We start from the raw sequence: 17,303 nt of genomic DNA, 5'->3' as shown, positions 1-17,303 counted from the left end.
GAAAATATTTCTTTCTCTCAACTTCGGCCTCTCGACACTCCACGAGGACATGAAGCACAGTCAACCTCTCACCACATCTACCCCAGATTGGAGGTTCATTTCCAGTATGTATAAAATTATGGGTGCCAAATGTGTCTGTTATTGTGAGACGACAGAATGGGACATCTTTTCACTGTGATTTTGTTGCGGATGGCCAAAAACCAAACCTAATTTTCTCCTTTTCTTTGCGAGAACCAACGTAGCTGTATATATTCACATGTCTCGTGTACGCCTCGATTGTGCAATGCCTCCATGACTGTTGCTAGCTCTACTCTATCAAATGCATTTTCAAAGTATATGAAGGCCATATAATTTGATTTTGAGGCCATAGATTTTGATTCTACTCCGTAGATTTCTCAATTAGCTGATTGAGGGCATGGATGTGATCCATTGTAGACTATACGTTCTTGCACGGTTGAAATCCGGGCCAGTTGGTACATAGTTGAAGAAAAAAAATAGTCAAAAAACACAAAGGACAAGAACAGAGGTTCACACCACAACGACTAGTCATTGTGGTGCAAATGGTTATAATGGAAATATTCTTAGTGAACATTAGTGCGTAAGGCATTATTTGGTGAGCTCCCGAGTCCTGTCACGCGGAAAATGCATTCCCTTGTACCCGAACAAAAATGCGTAATTTGCAAAGCTAAGACGGTGAATATTTTATTACAGTGTAAATGTGTGTAATCTGAAGTTTTTAGACGATAAGCAACAGCTAAAGCAAAAAAAATAAAATGTGTCGAGAATACCCATAAAAATACATAGGCATTCTAAGAAAATGCATGGGGAAGCTTGTAGAAGTTGGGTCAACTTGAAATTTCAGGGTGGGCAATAGGGAAATTTCAGGATAGCCCAACCTAAATTTCGGGCTGGGCCAACACAAATTTGGGGCTGGGCGAACTGAAATTTGGGTGTGAGACAACTTTAATTTTGGATGTCAACTTAACTTTAGGGATGGGCCAAGTTGAAATTTAGGGATGGGCCAGCCTAAATTGAGGGTGTGGGCCAATTGGAAATTAGAGGGTGGCCTAACTTAAATTTCGCAATGCGCCAACCTAAATATGAGGGTGTGCCAACTTGGAATTCGCATGTTGGCGAAGTGAAATTTAGGGGTGGGTCAACGAGGTATTTGGGGCTGGGCGATGGCCCAACTGAAATTTGGGATTGCGCGAACCTATATGTAAGGATGGGCCAATGTCAATTTGGGGGTGCATCTACTTGAAATTTGGCATTGGAACAACCCAAATCTGTGGATGGAAAACTTGGAATTGTAGTGAGGGTTAATTTGAAATTTTGGGGTGGATGAATTTGACATTGAACGCTGCTGAGCGTATATTGATTTATGAACACCTCGTGGGCAAGCGAGCACATTGAGACACTTGGCGCGTTTTCATTGGGATTTACCAAGAAAATGCACAGCCTCCTAGTAGTTATTGTAGCTGATATTAACATTGACATTTATAGCACAATTCACAGAGATTACCAGTATCTTCTGGAGACTTACAGCTTCAGAATTTCTTTTCCGAGCCTATACAAGTTACTAGCTCATCGGCTACACTTCTTGATCATTCGCTTAGTAACATCACTGAAGGGATTCAGGCTGGCGTACAGACGCAGCAGATCTCTGACCATTTCTTGATTTTCTTTTTCATTGATGTCAATTGCAGTGTCATTCGTCCTACTGTCAAAATCGCAATTAATAGTGACTGCGATACGCTGCGCAACAACATTCTATGAACAAATTTTGATGCTCTATTAACGGCAATATCGAAACAGAGTTTTGTAAACTGATTTCATTGCTCAAAAATGCAACGAGATTAACACTAAAACATATGTCCTCGGTTGTACGACAGGTCTGTTTGCCCTTGGATGACGAAACCAATATTAAAAAAAAAATAAACAATATTTCTATCGAAAATTGAGGCAAAATAAAAAAAAACAAATTCTTGTTAGTGAAAAAATTGCGTAACCAATCAGTTTCAGTGATGAGAGCCCGAAAAAAATTTACTCGCGTAAAATTGAACAGCGAGCTATACAAAAAAGACGCAGAATGCTGTGAATGAATTGGTAGATCTCGTAAATAAAATGTCCTCCCGAAAAATATTAATGAAGACTAGTAGCGTAGCGTAGCATAGCAGCGTTGTAGCGTAGGACCATCCTTAGCAGCCCAGCTTCCAGATACGGACAGTAGACCTTGTTTATCTGTCTCAGTTGTCAATATGTTTGTATTGTACGGCATTGGAATTAGTTCGCTACACTCCCTGGTTTCCAGTGTGCAGTTAATAAATCTCCTGGACTTGAGGGAATTACAATGAGAATGATCAAGAAGAATCTTCATGTATTGGGGCCAATTTTATGCACCTGTAACCATTCCTTAATTCTTCATTATATCCGGCTGAGTTGAAAACAGTCAAACTAGTTCATATGTTTAAACACTCATATCCTTCGGATCCATTGAACTACCTACCTGTCTCGATACTAAGTGCAATTGTTATAATTTTCAGAAAATAATTACTAAAAGTTATCGAAGTTTTCTTGAAAGACATGACTTGTTACGTCTCCAACAATATGGATTTCAACAAAATATTCCACATCCCAGGCAACTTTATCCCTTTCCCTGGTAATTAACCATGCATTGGAGAAGACTAACCTTCTAGCTGTAATTTTCTTAGACCTAAGAAAGGCATTCGATACGTTGGATTGTCCAATACTAATGAGCAAATTAAAGACCTATGGCATTCGTGGTAAGGCTTTTGAGCTATGTTCAATGTACATGGAGGCACGCGAACGAGCAGTGTTGATGGATTGGTTCAAGTATTCGAAGAAGACATTAGACAAAAACTTACATAATGCAGAAGTCATGTATGCCGACGATACATGCATTGTACTAACAGCCCAAAATCTTACAGAATTGGAGCCAGAGGCTAACGCTGAGCTCGACAGAATTCTCAGATGGTTTTTCGCTAACAAGTTTCGCTAACAAACAAAGCATGTTGTTTTCCATTCCCCACAAAAAAAAGACATCTGTACCGCCAAAGCACAATTATCGAATAATAATGACTTCATAGAACAAAATAATTCATAGAGATACCTTGGAGTAGTTTTTGTAAGGATGTAAACATTACGTTATATTTGATTCTGGCTGCAAGTCGAATCTCGTCAGAACAACGTGCATGGCACTTGGGTGGGAGATGGGATGGGAACACGTGTTAAGGGTTAAGTGTCGCGCAAACGACAAACATGTCTGGTGGGCCGGCGTTACGAGAATATGCACTGGCACGAACGCAGCAATGCTGTTTGCTCCAAAATAACATCTGTATGCTATGCCTTTGTATGAACACAGAACTCGTTTGAAAACAATATGTCGCACACTGTGTATCCTGCCTTAATTCACAGTCAATTATTGTACTGTATTGAAACTTGTGGACGCACTTAAGAAACGTATATTGATCCCACAAGAACATTATAAAAAACGCGCAGTTAGAATAATCACACCGTCTACTTCCACCACTGCAAGCAAACCTCTTGTTCGCTCAGCTTAGAATTTTACCGTCTCACCAGCTACGCGACTTACGGATTGCCGAGGGTGTCGCAGATGTCAATTTGTGTATAACGCAAATGGATGTTATCCTTTGTTCTATCGTTATGAATCCAGACGGCTTTTTTTGCACTTCCTACTCAGTTCATTTCCTTGCACACTGCATTTCCCAGCATTTCATGGTTTCGCACCTGCCGGAAATTTTACGGTAACATCAAGGTTTTTGTATGCCTTGTTTCTAAAAAATATTTCTGCTATACCTGTTATTCCCTTTGCTGTTGCAGTTCCGTTTAGTTTCGGCTTGATGCCTTGATAATCATATCAATTATTTTCTTTAGTTTCACTCATTGTCACATATTTATTCTTCTTTATTTTGCCTGTGTTTATTTAGGAATGCTAAGGTGAATAAAACATTATCAATCAATTACGCTGGAACCCTCGGCGAGTCATGTACAAAAGCTGACGAGCTTGACCCGCTCATGAGATCTTCGACGATCGCCGACTGCGGTCACCGCTATCGTAGTGGTTCAATGTTGCTCCTTCTTCATGGGCACAGGTTCGCCCAATAAACAGTCACTTTCAGGATTCACAGTTTTCCGTAGTGGGTTCTTCACCGTCAACGCAACGTGACACTGCATCTCGATGCATGCCTTCACGCTGGTGTGTTTTGTTCTTTTACTTATGCTTTTGGTAGTGTGATTAGTTCATTGCCCACTGCAAATCATGAAGCGTATGGAAATTTCGCTCTCATGACATCAAGCAGAGTTGCACTCTCCATTTTCCTCACAGAAGCTCCCATTCCCAGAGTTTGTGAGTAGATAGATAGCTTTGAGGAAAATGTGCCACTAATTTGTATGCGGGCTTTTTCACCTGGCCTTCCAAGGATATGGAGATGATGCGAATGCCACAGATTTGCCTAAACTGCGTGCTTTTGCCTTCTACTTGCGTCACAGATTGTTATTGTAACCTTTACGAATATGCTTTCTTTAAGTATTTCAACATTGTGGTACCGCCAAATTAACGTCGTCCTAGTCCGCTATAGTTTGACCTATTCTGTCCTCTGAATCGGGTGTTAAGCGCGACACCTCGCACAGATCAGCAAGCGTGAATGTTACGCGATAGCCAGAGTTTAGCATGTCGCCCTTTAAACTGCGACATGGGTTTGAATCCTCTTGCTGGCGAAAATTTTAGGCTCTCCGTACATTTTGCTGATGTTCGTATGTAGCACCTACTGTGTTAAGATAATCATCACATCTTGCACTCTTCTGAGAGCATTTGTATTTGTGCAAAATAATGACCATGAAGCGGCTATGTTCTTTAATATTGGTTTATTCACAAGAGGTAGACTTTTCACAATCCTGCTTGCGTTAGCACTCAAGTGCTATAGTGCAGCGTAAGCAATCGGTTTGCACAGCAGCCGGTACCAGCGGCGACATAGAGGTATTATGTCGCGGTTCATTGTTTAATTACGCACAACAAAGATGCGCTAACTTGCACGCTTCGTGACTGAAAATAGCGTGATACAAAGGCGGTTTCCTGGTGCTTGCATTATCTGGAACGCTATCAATGGATTAATGGTTGTGCGTAGCAATCTTCTTTGTCCTGTATGAAGGGGAACATTGAGGAGTTAGCCAGGAGGCTACCAGGGAAAAGGAAGCAAAGCTTCAGGAAGACCATCGAGGTCGTGTTACATCGGACTATTTACCTTTTATGCAACGTTCCGCGGCACTGCGTACTGGATTGCTTTATTTATTTTGAAACTCGGCAATATCCCTAGCCGAAAAAGCTCTTCAGCAATGGTACATGAAACAATGTAAATTAATCAACATGGAACATATTGTTGCCATTAAGAAGAAGCGATTTGGCAAAGCCTGCCGCATGATCAACTGTTGCAATGTGGACAGGTATCGTTCCATTTTTGGTAGCTTCTGTGCATCAGCAGCTGCTTCTCTGTATACGCATCCGCTTGGCCATGCGTCGTGGCTGCCGCAGTAGCGATATGCGAATGTCGTTGCTCTATAACGTTCTTACAGTGATACAGAAGCAGCAATGTCATTCGCTTTTATTGTTCTTTGAGCAATTAAGTGTTCGCTTTCTTCAGGGTTTGATACGAAGCACCTCTTTCAGAAGCAGACACAACCAATTATGCAGCGATTGCCATCGTGTTAAGATGTCCAAGTGTGCTTTGTCGCCTTCTGCCTGCGCTGAACGTGTTAATTCTTGGCAGGGTGTGACACCTATTTTACCTTGCAATCATGGATATAATTTTCTTTGTTTACCTGTAGTCGCACATGGAACCAGAAGCTTTTCGCCAGTTGTATTTGTGGTTGCAGAATGCTGTATTGGATTATAAGATTCTTTGTTGTTCCTTTCACTAATTATGGGCATTTGGCCCTCGCACTCCAGAGACCCTTTGTTGAATGCCCTTGACTTAAAACCAAACACAGGTTGTGCCTCGACGTCATCTTAGGTGCAGTACATGAGACACTTTACACTTGGGCACCTTCATAAAGCGGCAGCCCCAAGCAGGAATCAATGACAATACCTCGTGTTCAGCTGCACGACGCGTTAGACACCCCTAGAAAAAAGTTATACATAATATTCCCTCCCCCCTAAGTATATCACTGACACGAAAAGCTTGATAGAAATAGGACTGAATTTTTATAACAACTTTTCCGAGGGGCTGAGCTGCCACAGAGGACGCGTAAACAAGCAATCACTTCACAGCAAGATGGAGGCTTGAAGTGATTAACAGTTTACGAACAAAGAATGTCAAGGGTACCTCTCTTCCTCAGGGCTGCATATGCTTTTGCGTTCTCTAATATACGTCCCTTTCTCCAAAAGTTGACTCCAGCAGCATTCCTTGTTCGATCCCTGTAAATAATTATTGCAGACCACATGTATGCATTTTCAGTTTTACACGCACCGAGTGCAGTTACTGCATGAACAAGTGCAAGCTCCTATTTTGCAGTACTGCGCTACAAACACGCAGCTTTGGTGTATTGCAGTGACAGGGAAGATTTCCGTCGCATTCTTATAGCATAGAAGAAATGCGCAATTCCGGTATCTTCTTTGCTATTTGACTGTTTTTATCGGGCTGCGATCGAGCCTTTCCAGTCGGCCAGCTGAGGATGAGCCTACACAGCGCCGTTGATGGCGCCTCGCAGGCCAAGAACTCAACGTAGGCCAGAAGAAAGCACCAAACGAGCGTCGCGAACCACAACGTGATCTGCAAAGAAAAAAAGAAAAAAAGGCCCGTTTAGCGCGAGGTATAGATACACGACAATATATTAAAGCATGTCTGCCAAAAAAAAAAGAAAAACTGTCCTAAATATATTAACGAAAAACGAAACACGTAATCGCTTGCGAGTGATATCATCAAAACCGAAAATGCGTGGAAATAGTGAAAACACGAGGATATTCGTAACAGTACAGTACTAATCACATGTTTATTAGGAGAATAATGATTATTTATGTAAATGCTCATTGTGGTTGCAATGCAAGTTTTCTACTTCACACATTAGGGTTTTTCTTCCTCCGAAGTAAAGGTCAGAATACCACATGCAGCATCGTTGTTACTTTTTGAGAATTTGGTGATCTAAAGAGTACCACACGTTGAACTTATTCGAGCATATCGTCACGTACTAGTGATGGTGAAGAAAGGAAAACTGCCAATGACGAAAGTAGCGTTTTATTGGGCGAACTTGCACCCACAAAAGCAGGTTACACTCAAAGCGCAGTAAGAGCGGCGAACACGGTCGGCGGTCGTCGAAAGCTGATCTGCTGGTCAAGCGCGTCGTCTTTTATACACTAATCATCGTAGATTCCAAGGCAATTGGTTGTGCCTGCGTGACGACGACGAAGTGTTTTTGACACAGAGCTGTTCTTCCTTGCCCCAGTTTATTTATGTGAAAATCTAATTTCATCCGCTGGTCCTCGCTCCCTGCTCGGTCGTGATGGAAGTGGACGACCCCGCACGTCTGCCGGCGACGGCGGCGTCAGCGGCGGCCGCCTCCAGGAAGCGGAACGGTCAGCAGAGCGACAGCGACAGCGAGGACACCCATGTCTACTCTCTCAGCAGTGAGGACACTTCCGATGACGACTTCCAGCTGGTGCAGAGCCGCAGAGCGAAGAGAAGAAACACCAGGACGTCCTGATCGTCAAGCACGCAAACAGTAAGACACACACAGAGGCCGGACGCCAATACCATCATCTTTGTGCCCTTGCTTCCCACCGTCAACATGAAGCTACTCAACAGGCAATCTGTGTCGATGTCACTGGAAGCCCTGGTGCCAAATGAAATATTGGACATTCGAGTCAACACTCGGAAAAATCTACTGGCGGTTGATGTCCAACATGCGGCTGCTCTGAACACTCTACGCAGCGTAACGGACATCGATGGAATTCAGGTGCGCTCTTACATCCCTCTGGGATCTGACGTAGTCAGTGGCGTTATCTACGACGTAGACGTCGCCATCCTTAATAACGACTTGCCGATTCCTATCAAGCCAGCCAATAATGAGGTCATTGTTGATGTTAAGCGGCTAGGCAGTTCACGCTGTGTGAAGATTGCATTCAAGGGTAAATATATACCCTCGCATGTTAAGGTGGGACACTTCAGACATGCAGTGTGGCCTTTCATTGTGAAACCTCTTCAGTGCCGCAAATGCATGCGACTGGGACAAGTGAGCAGCGTCTGCGAAAATCAGGCAGCATGCCCCCGTTGCGCCGAGCCCCACGCTGCAGATAAATGTGGCGCGACTGTGATGAAGTGTTCAAACTGCGGAGGGTCACACGATGCTTCCTCGAGGAAATGCCCGCATATTAGGAAGGAAATGGCTATCTTGAAAGAGATGGCGAGAGATCATTCATCTCATCGCGAAGCCGCCGAAAAAGTCAGGAATTGACGTTCCCGTCGCCGGCGCCCCTCAAGGAAGGCTGTTGTCTCTGCGACGCGCATGCCACTTCCTACAACACCTCCTCCTCCTCTGCCACCCGAGCCAGACACTGTCGAAAGGACCGCGAAGAACAAGGCAACTGAGAAGACCACACCTGCAGAATCTTGGCCGGCTCTACCGAAACGACAGCATCCACCGACAGAATCACAGCAAAATTTTGCTGGACAACCCCCGAAGTCTACTGTCAGTGATCTGTGCGACCAAGACAAGCAGGTGGCTGATATGCTGCAATCGCTAATTAATACAATGCGCATCATACTGAACAAGCTGCAAACCCCAGCAGCTCGAAGTGCTCTGCAAATACTGGATGTACTAAATCCAGTGCTTGCTAGCATCGTTTAGGCATCATGGCTCGACCAATAGTCCCCTTCCGCACTGAAGTTAAAGGTGCGTCGTTCTTTCAGTGGAATGCTAGGGGTCTAAGGACCCGCATAGCAGACTTTCGCCAATTCATTTTTACAAATCGCTTTCCCATACTGGTCATTTGGGAACCAAACACGTCAACTCCACTCAGACTGTCCGGTTACGAATCTTTCGTCTCGTCCACATGCGGTGCGAGCACGAAAGTAATCATCTACATCCGCACGGACTTTAAATACGTCGCTAACGCAGTAGAGCCTCACGACGACAACCAATATGTCTGCCTCAATATCCAAAAGAAAGATGTGTCATTCACACTAATTGGAGCCTACATATCCCCAGCGGGTCACTTTGACGGCGAACGACTCAAGAAAATATTACTGATGAACAATGGCCCCTGGGTTATCACAGGTAACTTCAACGCGCATCACCAGCTATGGGGAAGCAGTAAAATTGATTCCAAAGGCAGGAGTCTCGCCTCCTTTGCTGCCGACCACGATTTGTGCTGTGTGAATGACGGCAGCCCTACGTTTTTGCGAGGCACCACATATAGTAGCTGCTTGGACTTAACTTTGGTGTCACGGCGCTTTGCCTCGAGCGTCCACTGGTTTACGGACATCGAAACACATGGAAGTGACCATATTCCAACACACATAAAGATTAGAGGAGTTGAGCAATGCCCCTCTACTGTCTTGCGTACAGTTGATTGGACAAAGTTTAAGAAGGATATGGATGACGCATGTCGAGAAGGCCTTTCACAAACCATCGAAGATGCAATCGCAGAGACATTGAAAACATCCATCCGCTCGCTCACAAGGTCAGCAAGGCGAACAGACTTAGATATGGAACTGGAGAGGCTTCGTGCGGAACGCCGACGGGCGGAGAGGAGGTATCGGCGCACGAAGTCCGTCTTGGATCTGAGGGCTTCACGACGCATACAGAAGAAAGTACAGCGTCGTATAGATAAACTGGATGACAAGCGATGGAAAACTTTCTGTCAGTCGCTTGATCCCAGAAAATCGCTCTCGCACATATGGAGAACTGTAAGGGGACTTCGCTCATCTCCGCACCAAAGGAAGCGCTTTGCTGCTCTGGCCCTATACCAACTCCGCTCGGAACTTCAAGTGGCTGAAGAGTTCTGCGCAGGGGTTGCTGGGTCCGCGGCCACCATTACTGACGCAGCATTGAATGACATCCCTGATGCACGTGTACCAGAAATGGACGTGCTCTTTTCACTCGAAGAGCTCGATGTTGCGTTGGCGACCTGCAGGCGTTCGTCGTCACCAGGACCTGATGGCATCACGTATGCTGCCCTATGCCACCTTGGACATGACGCACGTGATGAGCTGCTCAGCTACTACAATGAGTCTTGGCAGAATGGCGCCGTTCCTAGACAATGGAAATCGAGCCGCTTCATCCCCATTCTGAAACCTGGAAAGTCTCCGCTTGGGCTCTCATCATACCGTCCGATTGCGCTTTCGAGCTGCGTCGGTAAATTGATGGAAAGAATGATTCTTGCTCGCTTGGAATGCTACCTAGAGCGATTCAACATCTATCCGGACGCCATGACGGGCTTTCGTCGAGGTCGCTCGTCCATCGACAACGTCATTGACCTCGTAACCAAAAAAGCCTCAAGCGCCTATCAGTGGCACTTTTTCTAGATATTAAAGGAGCATACGACAACGTCGCCCATGAGGCCATACTGAACTCGCTTGAGGCTGTTGGAGTTGGTGGCCGGATGTATCAACGGATTCGGGACTATTTAACCGAGAGGTGCTTTTTCTTACAGACTGAAGACGGCCCAACTTCGGAACATTACATCTGCCGTGGTGTGCCGCAGGGTGGAGTGTTGAGCCCCATTCTGTTCAACCTCGTCTTGGTAGGACTAGGGGAGTACCTACCGCGGTCAGTTCACGTCTCAATATACGCCGACGACATTTGCACCTGGGCTTCAGCGGTGACTCGACCTCAGGTACGAGCCAGGCTTCAGCGGGCGGCAACCATGACGGCATCTTATCTACGAGAACAAGGCCTCATCGTGTCTACTGAAAAGTGCGCATTGGTTGGCTTTACGCGCAAACAAATGTCATCGTATCCTGTTTCAATCAATGGTCAAGCGGTATCCTATTATCACGTGGTAGTGACGGTGAAGAAAGAACACAGTAACAGTACTGTGAAATACAAAACTAGCTTTTATTGGGCGAACCTGTGCCCACAAAACAGGCTACACTTATAGCACAACGAAAGCGGCGAACACAGTCGGCGATCGTCGAAAATCTGATCAGCGGGTCAAGCGCGTCGGCTTTTATACAGCAATCGTCGAATGTTCCAGATTAAACGTTGGGACCCGCATGCCTTCTAAAATGTTCTACACCATTCGTGTCAAGCGATGAAATCAGATAACACAACGTTCGGCGACAACAGACAGCGGATAGAAGCATCGATAACTTTCCAGAAACTTCGGACACATGCAGGCGCGTCCCGCGCTGTGCGATAACATTTGTTAGGCGACAATACTTGTCGCCCGATAAGACAAGTACACGTGTCACTATTCTAAGACACATCGCTTTCTGGGTTTAATCATTGACCGCAGCCTCTCGTGGAGCCCTCACTGCGTCTATCTAAAGAAGAAATTGGCTGCCATTGCTCACGTCTTTAAATTTCTCTGCGGCAAAAACTGGGGTACACCAGTCCGTTCTATGGTGCAGCTCTACAGGGTACTGTTTCTCGGACTCCTGCGCTACAGTCTACCAGTGTTGTCAAATGCATTCAAGACGAACTTTCGCGCCTTGGAGAGCATCCAAGGTCAAGCCCTACGCACGTGTTTAGGGCTGCCTCGGTGCACGTCAACGACAGCAACAATTGCCATCGCTGGGGACCATATGATCCAGACACACGTAGTTGTCGACTCTCTCAGAGCGCACATTCGCCATCTGTCAAGGATCCCCGACCATCATTTGACCTCCCTACCACCCGAAAGACCTCAAGCGACCTTTTCGCGAGTGATTAGCGCTCATCAAGAGTGCATACCGTCATCTTTTACACCAGCGACAAAGCCTTCATCTCCCCTGTGGTGCCTACGACAGCCTCAAGTGAATTTTGATATTCCTGGAATTACAAAAAAGTCCAATCATCTATCGCCGGCTCTGCAGCAACTTACGCTCCTATTACTACACCAGACGTATCATGACCGCATACGTATATATACCGATGGTTCGACCTCACGTGCCAGCTCAACTGCCGCATTTGTCGTTCCAGCCAAGAAGGTTACAGTTAAATTCAAATTGTCGCACACGACTACATCGACATCGGCAGAACTTGCAGCTCTCCATGCCGCTATGATTTACGTCACCGAAGAGCCCACAGAGAAATGGGTCGTATTTTGTGACTCTAAGGCAGCCCTTCACAGCATCAAGTCTGCATTACGTCACAGAATATACGAGCAGATGATATCTGACATCAGGGAAGTACACCACCATGCTCTGGAAAGAGGGCACACCATTACATTTCAATGGATTCCTGCTCACTGTGGCATTGTCGGCAACAACCTAGCAGACAAGGCTGCCCGGTCTGCCCACGCAGATACCCAGACGCGTTCAGTACCTTTGGTGATGTCTGACGCTGCCATGGAACTTCGCCTACATGCACGCAAAAAGTCGCAAGATCTCTGGAGTTCAGGTGCCTTCAACTGCCGATTATATACACTGGACCCCACGCTACGGCTACAAGTGCCATCTAGCCTTTCCCGTGGTGAAGCAACCTTGCTGTACCGCTTGTGGCTGGGAGTAGCATTCACAAACACATATTCCTTTCGTTTGGGAATGGCCGAGAGCCCGATGTGTGATTCCTGTGGGTGCGAGGAGACCATCGAGCACCTATTGTGTACCTGCCCCCGCTGCGATGTACAACGCCTCTCTCTGCAGGAAACTTTGCACCGACTAGACTTACGACCTTTCACCGAGTCAAAGATACTCTGACCATGGCGACACCCGTCACTGGCACGAAAACCCAATCGTGCATTACTGCGATACTTGAGGTACACCGGTTTAAGAGACCGCTTATAGTGTCCCTGTGCCTAGTGTCCTGCCCACAAGTACTCTGTGCTTACTCTCTCCCTTTCTTCTCCTTTCTATTCCCCTTTCCCCCACTCCCAGTGTAGGGTAGCAAACCGGATACTCTTCTGGTTGACCTCCCTGCCTTTCCTGTCCTTGCTTTCTCTCCTCCTCCTCCACAACATTCTCGTCGCGCCTACATGAAATAAGATTCCACAAGGTTCGGTGGCAACAGACGGTGGATAGAACCATCGATAACATTCGAGAAATTTCGAATACATGAAGCTGCATCCTGCGCTGCGTGAAAATATTTGCGAGATGGTGAAAAGCGGTCACCCGAAAAATATAAAGTACATGGGTCAGTATCTAGATGACCAAACGCTTTGACAAAAGGATGTTCATTAAAACAGTATACAATATACGAAAATTCCCCTTAAATGTGCGCTGAGGAAGCTTCCCTACTCAAATCTTTGGTATGCAGCTCAGTAATTCCGTGCAGTTTTTGCGTGCTTTATATTTACTTTATACGTAATTTATTTAGATTCCCTTTAATGTTTACCTAGCTTTCGTCAGAATCGTACTGAAATCATCATAAATTCTTAGAATGCATGCGGAATTTTCCATTATATGGGACTTTCGCAACTATAGCGCACACATCAAAGTGCGCATGGCATGGCACTCTTTGGGCATACCTGGCCCTTGCACCAATAAACATCACACATTCATACGTGCGATTGCTTATCACGCTTCATCCAATCTCTTATTAGTGTCAACAAATTAATTTAGACCACTGGCACCGGTTTTGCCAATTCAAAGCTAGCTACCAAAACACCACAATTCATTCCATTTTCCCCGGCCAGAGCTACACTCACCCACGTATTATAGAATGTGCCTCCACTATTTCCTTCAACTCGAGTTAGTGGAGGCCAGTGCAACCCATCGAAAAACACAGTCACTGTTATCTTTTTACGCTCCAAGGTAGTTCATGTGAAACGTAGTATTCTTCAAACGCGCGGGCGGACTCTCGATGTTAGTAGCTAAAGGTTTTGAAATTCCAGCGGTCTTTTTAAACTATCGTTTTGGAAAGTGCTACCCATTGAGTTCCGCTGTAGCATTGCGGTGAAGTTTGATGGGGGGCTGCAGGGTCGATGTCAAAAAGTTCCATGTGTGTGTGTGCGTGTGCCTGTGCGCGCAAACACCTCTCCTAGAAGATTTTGATTTACGCGTTCCACCATTTGCACCTACTGCAAGAAACTTGACTGAATGGTCGAAGCACTAAACTTTCTCAGTAGTAAATGTGACAGCGTAACATCGCTTGCAGTAATGTTGCTGTGTTTAAAGCGTTGCTAAAGGTCCATCGTTTAGCCATGCGAAGCTATGAATCCCAACAACTCTGGGCTGCGAAAAAAACTACACGACCGGAACTCTTGCCGAGGCACCGCCTACACCACCCCACCACAAAGAGTGGCTCGTGGAACGCAATGTAATTTCTCAAAGATGCATAACATGACGGGAATGCCGCAGCGCACTTTACCCCAAGCCGAACCACTAGGCATATATTTCAGCAGCGCGAGTGCATTGGCACTGACTGCGAGGTTTACCATGTTGTAGCCTGCAGCATGTACCGGCCGCAAAACCTGCCGCACGATAACACAGCGACGTTAACAATGTACTTATCGACATTAATTTCAATGGCACAACCTAAACGTAGTAATAAGCATTTAAAAAAAATATTAGGACAGAACCGTTGGCCTCAGTCGATCCTGTAAATGTTCATCGTAAGTACACAGCATACGATACCTGAGAATTTGTATCACCATTTTCTTATCTTCGATCAACAAAAGGTAAAGAGTGAGCTGTACAAGCTAGTAAACTTACCACGTTGAAATGAGACCAGAATATGCGCTCTCTGGATGCGTGAAGCATGAGTTGGACAAACGGGAAGTGGATGAGGTAGACGCCGAATGTCAGCTTGCTCAGAGGTACAAAGGCACCCCAAGATAGGAACCTGCTCACAAACCCTGCGAGAGGATCGATTCCAGCACACGCTATAACCATTGAAAATAAAACGAACCATTTAATTATTCATTTGTATGGCACTGTTAGGATTGGCGTTTTTTTTAATAAGGAATATAATAAGCGACACGTGGCACCAGTTCGGCCCCCTCATGTGGTGACATTGCTGTATAATAGCTGTTGCTAGGGCGACATATGAGGGCGCATCATGGTGACGTATGTTATTTTTCACTCAGGAAGGCATTATCCAATCGCCGTCTTATCAAAGCATGTATACTTATAAAGGCTGGCCCACATCGTATGTGTTACAATCGAGGCTGGCTGCCCATGCAATGCAAGCATGCATCGTGCCGACGCGGCGCGGTATACAATGGAGAAGAGTATGGCTGCAGAATAAAGCATTCAATAAAAATTAGGATGGGAACAAAATAACGATTTGGCGCGAAGTTTAAACTCATAATTTTAGATTGTGGAGCATGACACAAAGAAATTTATTGCCTTCACGAAATGATGGGCCGTGAATTACTTCGTAATGCAGGCAACGTCGTCTCGGTGTTCTGTAGTATTAAGTTATAAACTGTATAATATACGGTTCTTACATATGACATTTTTCTGTGTCATATTGTTTTCAACTTCAGTTTGTCTTTTAGGCTGGTTTCTATTCCCCCTTCAGAGGCCCCAATTTTTTCAACGGGTGTCATGAGTCAGAGGCTGCATGCAGTACAACCTATGAGGTTTGCGCGAAAGAATATTTTTTTTTCCTGTGGATTGGCGCTTCTGATACAGAGGGCGTTTTTGGTTGCCCCCTATCGGGCGACATGTAATGATAAAGCTTTCTGGCGTAGTTATTGCTACGTCATTTGTTGGAGTGGTGTCTTGGTTGCTTTCGATGTTGCTTTAACCTGACCACCCAATTTTTCGGGGCATACGTCATCCATGATATATGCCATTTTGGGAGGCTGAATCATCAATATATTCATGTATAGGGATCAATTTAGCCTCCCACTCGGTTTTCATGAACATGATGGGGATCAGTTGCGTCAGATAAACCACTATTTCTCCACAAGCGACATAAACCATGTGCCTCAAGAAACAAAAAGAAAGAAAATCTTGGACCCGCCTTACCACCACGTCCCGAAGAACACGTGAGAGTGATCCAGATGAGAAATACGGACCAGAATATCCGGTCACAGAATGCAGCAATCAGGGTTACGCCTTGCGTGGTGGGGTTTGCGCTTCTGTACCACGGAAGCTTTCCGAACACAGAGGCGAGACCACAGCTGACGGACAGGCACCATCCCGCGATCTGCATACCCTGGGCAAAAAAAGAAAAAGAATGTCTACCCAAACAAATCATATATAGAGCCATCTTCATATACGACCCATTAATTCGATACATTTAACCTATGCTTTAATTAAGCTGCCACGGCAGCACCAGAACAATCTTCAAGTCAACGGTGCTAACGACATTCCCGGCATCGCTCTCATCTCCGGAGATCCTAATAATAATTTCTTGCTTGCACCTCGTAATATATATTCGCACATGCTGTGAAAGTGTCCCATGTCCCTATATATTCACATGTCTTGCTTGTTGTCTGCGGGTATGTTGATATATATAGACCACACGTTGGAATACATCGACACGAAACCTATATTTTTGTGTTATCCAAGTGTTACATATCCACGTCTCACACGCCTTCAACGCTTCTCGTGGGGGGGGGGGGGGGGTCAGTATATTGTTACATATCTATTCCGCATGTCTGCCGCAGGAACAGTAAAGAAAACATCGCGCCAACATTTAGCACCAATCCCGAAAATTAGGACAATGTACATGGGTGGCTGTGACTGCTGCCCTCTTGTTTATCATTTTCTTCGCCTCTTTGTACGTAGGCGTTCACCATGATCAAAATCCAATGAGCCCCGCTACAGGCTTTGAAGCCATACATTTTTGCAGACCGCTAGAAGATTTACACGATTCCTCCTTCAATGGTTCATCGACAATGATTAGACTTCGCCGCAGTGTACAGCGACGATTTACCACTAACTTAGCTGTCTGTTAGCTTTGAAAGCACTATGCTTGTTTCTTTAACATCATGAACCTTCGAACAAATGCTTTTGGGAAATTTAGGCGTGAATACTGTATAAACGCAAATAAACACGAAATCTCAGAATCACCACACTGCATAGTAGAAAAATATGCGATACAATACAACCAGAGAGAAAACAGGTGAATGCAAGAAATAAAACGACTGGACAGAAGACTACAGAACTGACATTTAACCACACTTCGGAATAGAAGAGAAAAAAAAACTATTAGGTATTTGAAGCCTCCGAAGTAGA

General features: G+C 45.2%; 1 protein-coding gene across 1 annotated transcript in view; it reads right to left on the bottom strand.

The window, feature by feature from the left end:
- Positions 1-4,952: 4,952 nt before the first annotated feature.
- Positions 4,953-17,303, bottom strand: part of LOC139055513 (nose resistant to fluoxetine protein 6-like) — a 32,397-nt gene continuing 20,046 nt past the window's right edge. Inside the window, exons 3-5 of the mRNA XM_070533017.1 lie at positions 16,089-16,278; positions 14,826-14,968; positions 4,953-6,806 (exon numbers count right to left, since the gene is read on the bottom strand). Of these exons, the coding sequence (XP_070389118.1) occupies positions 6,612-6,806; positions 14,826-14,968; positions 16,089-16,278 (528 nt within the window). The 3' untranslated portion in view covers positions 4,953-6,611. The remainder of the gene's footprint in view (positions 6,807-14,825; positions 14,969-16,088; positions 16,279-17,303) is intronic.

This window comes from Dermacentor albipictus, chromosome 2, assembly GCF_038994185.2.
Source record: "Dermacentor albipictus isolate Rhodes 1998 colony chromosome 2, USDA_Dalb.pri_finalv2, whole genome shotgun sequence".
NCBI classification, from domain to species: domain Eukaryota; kingdom Metazoa; phylum Arthropoda; class Arachnida; order Ixodida; family Ixodidae; genus Dermacentor; species Dermacentor albipictus.
The sequence above is the reverse complement of the archived record's forward strand: the minus strand, read 5'-3'. Positions and strand labels throughout refer to the sequence as shown.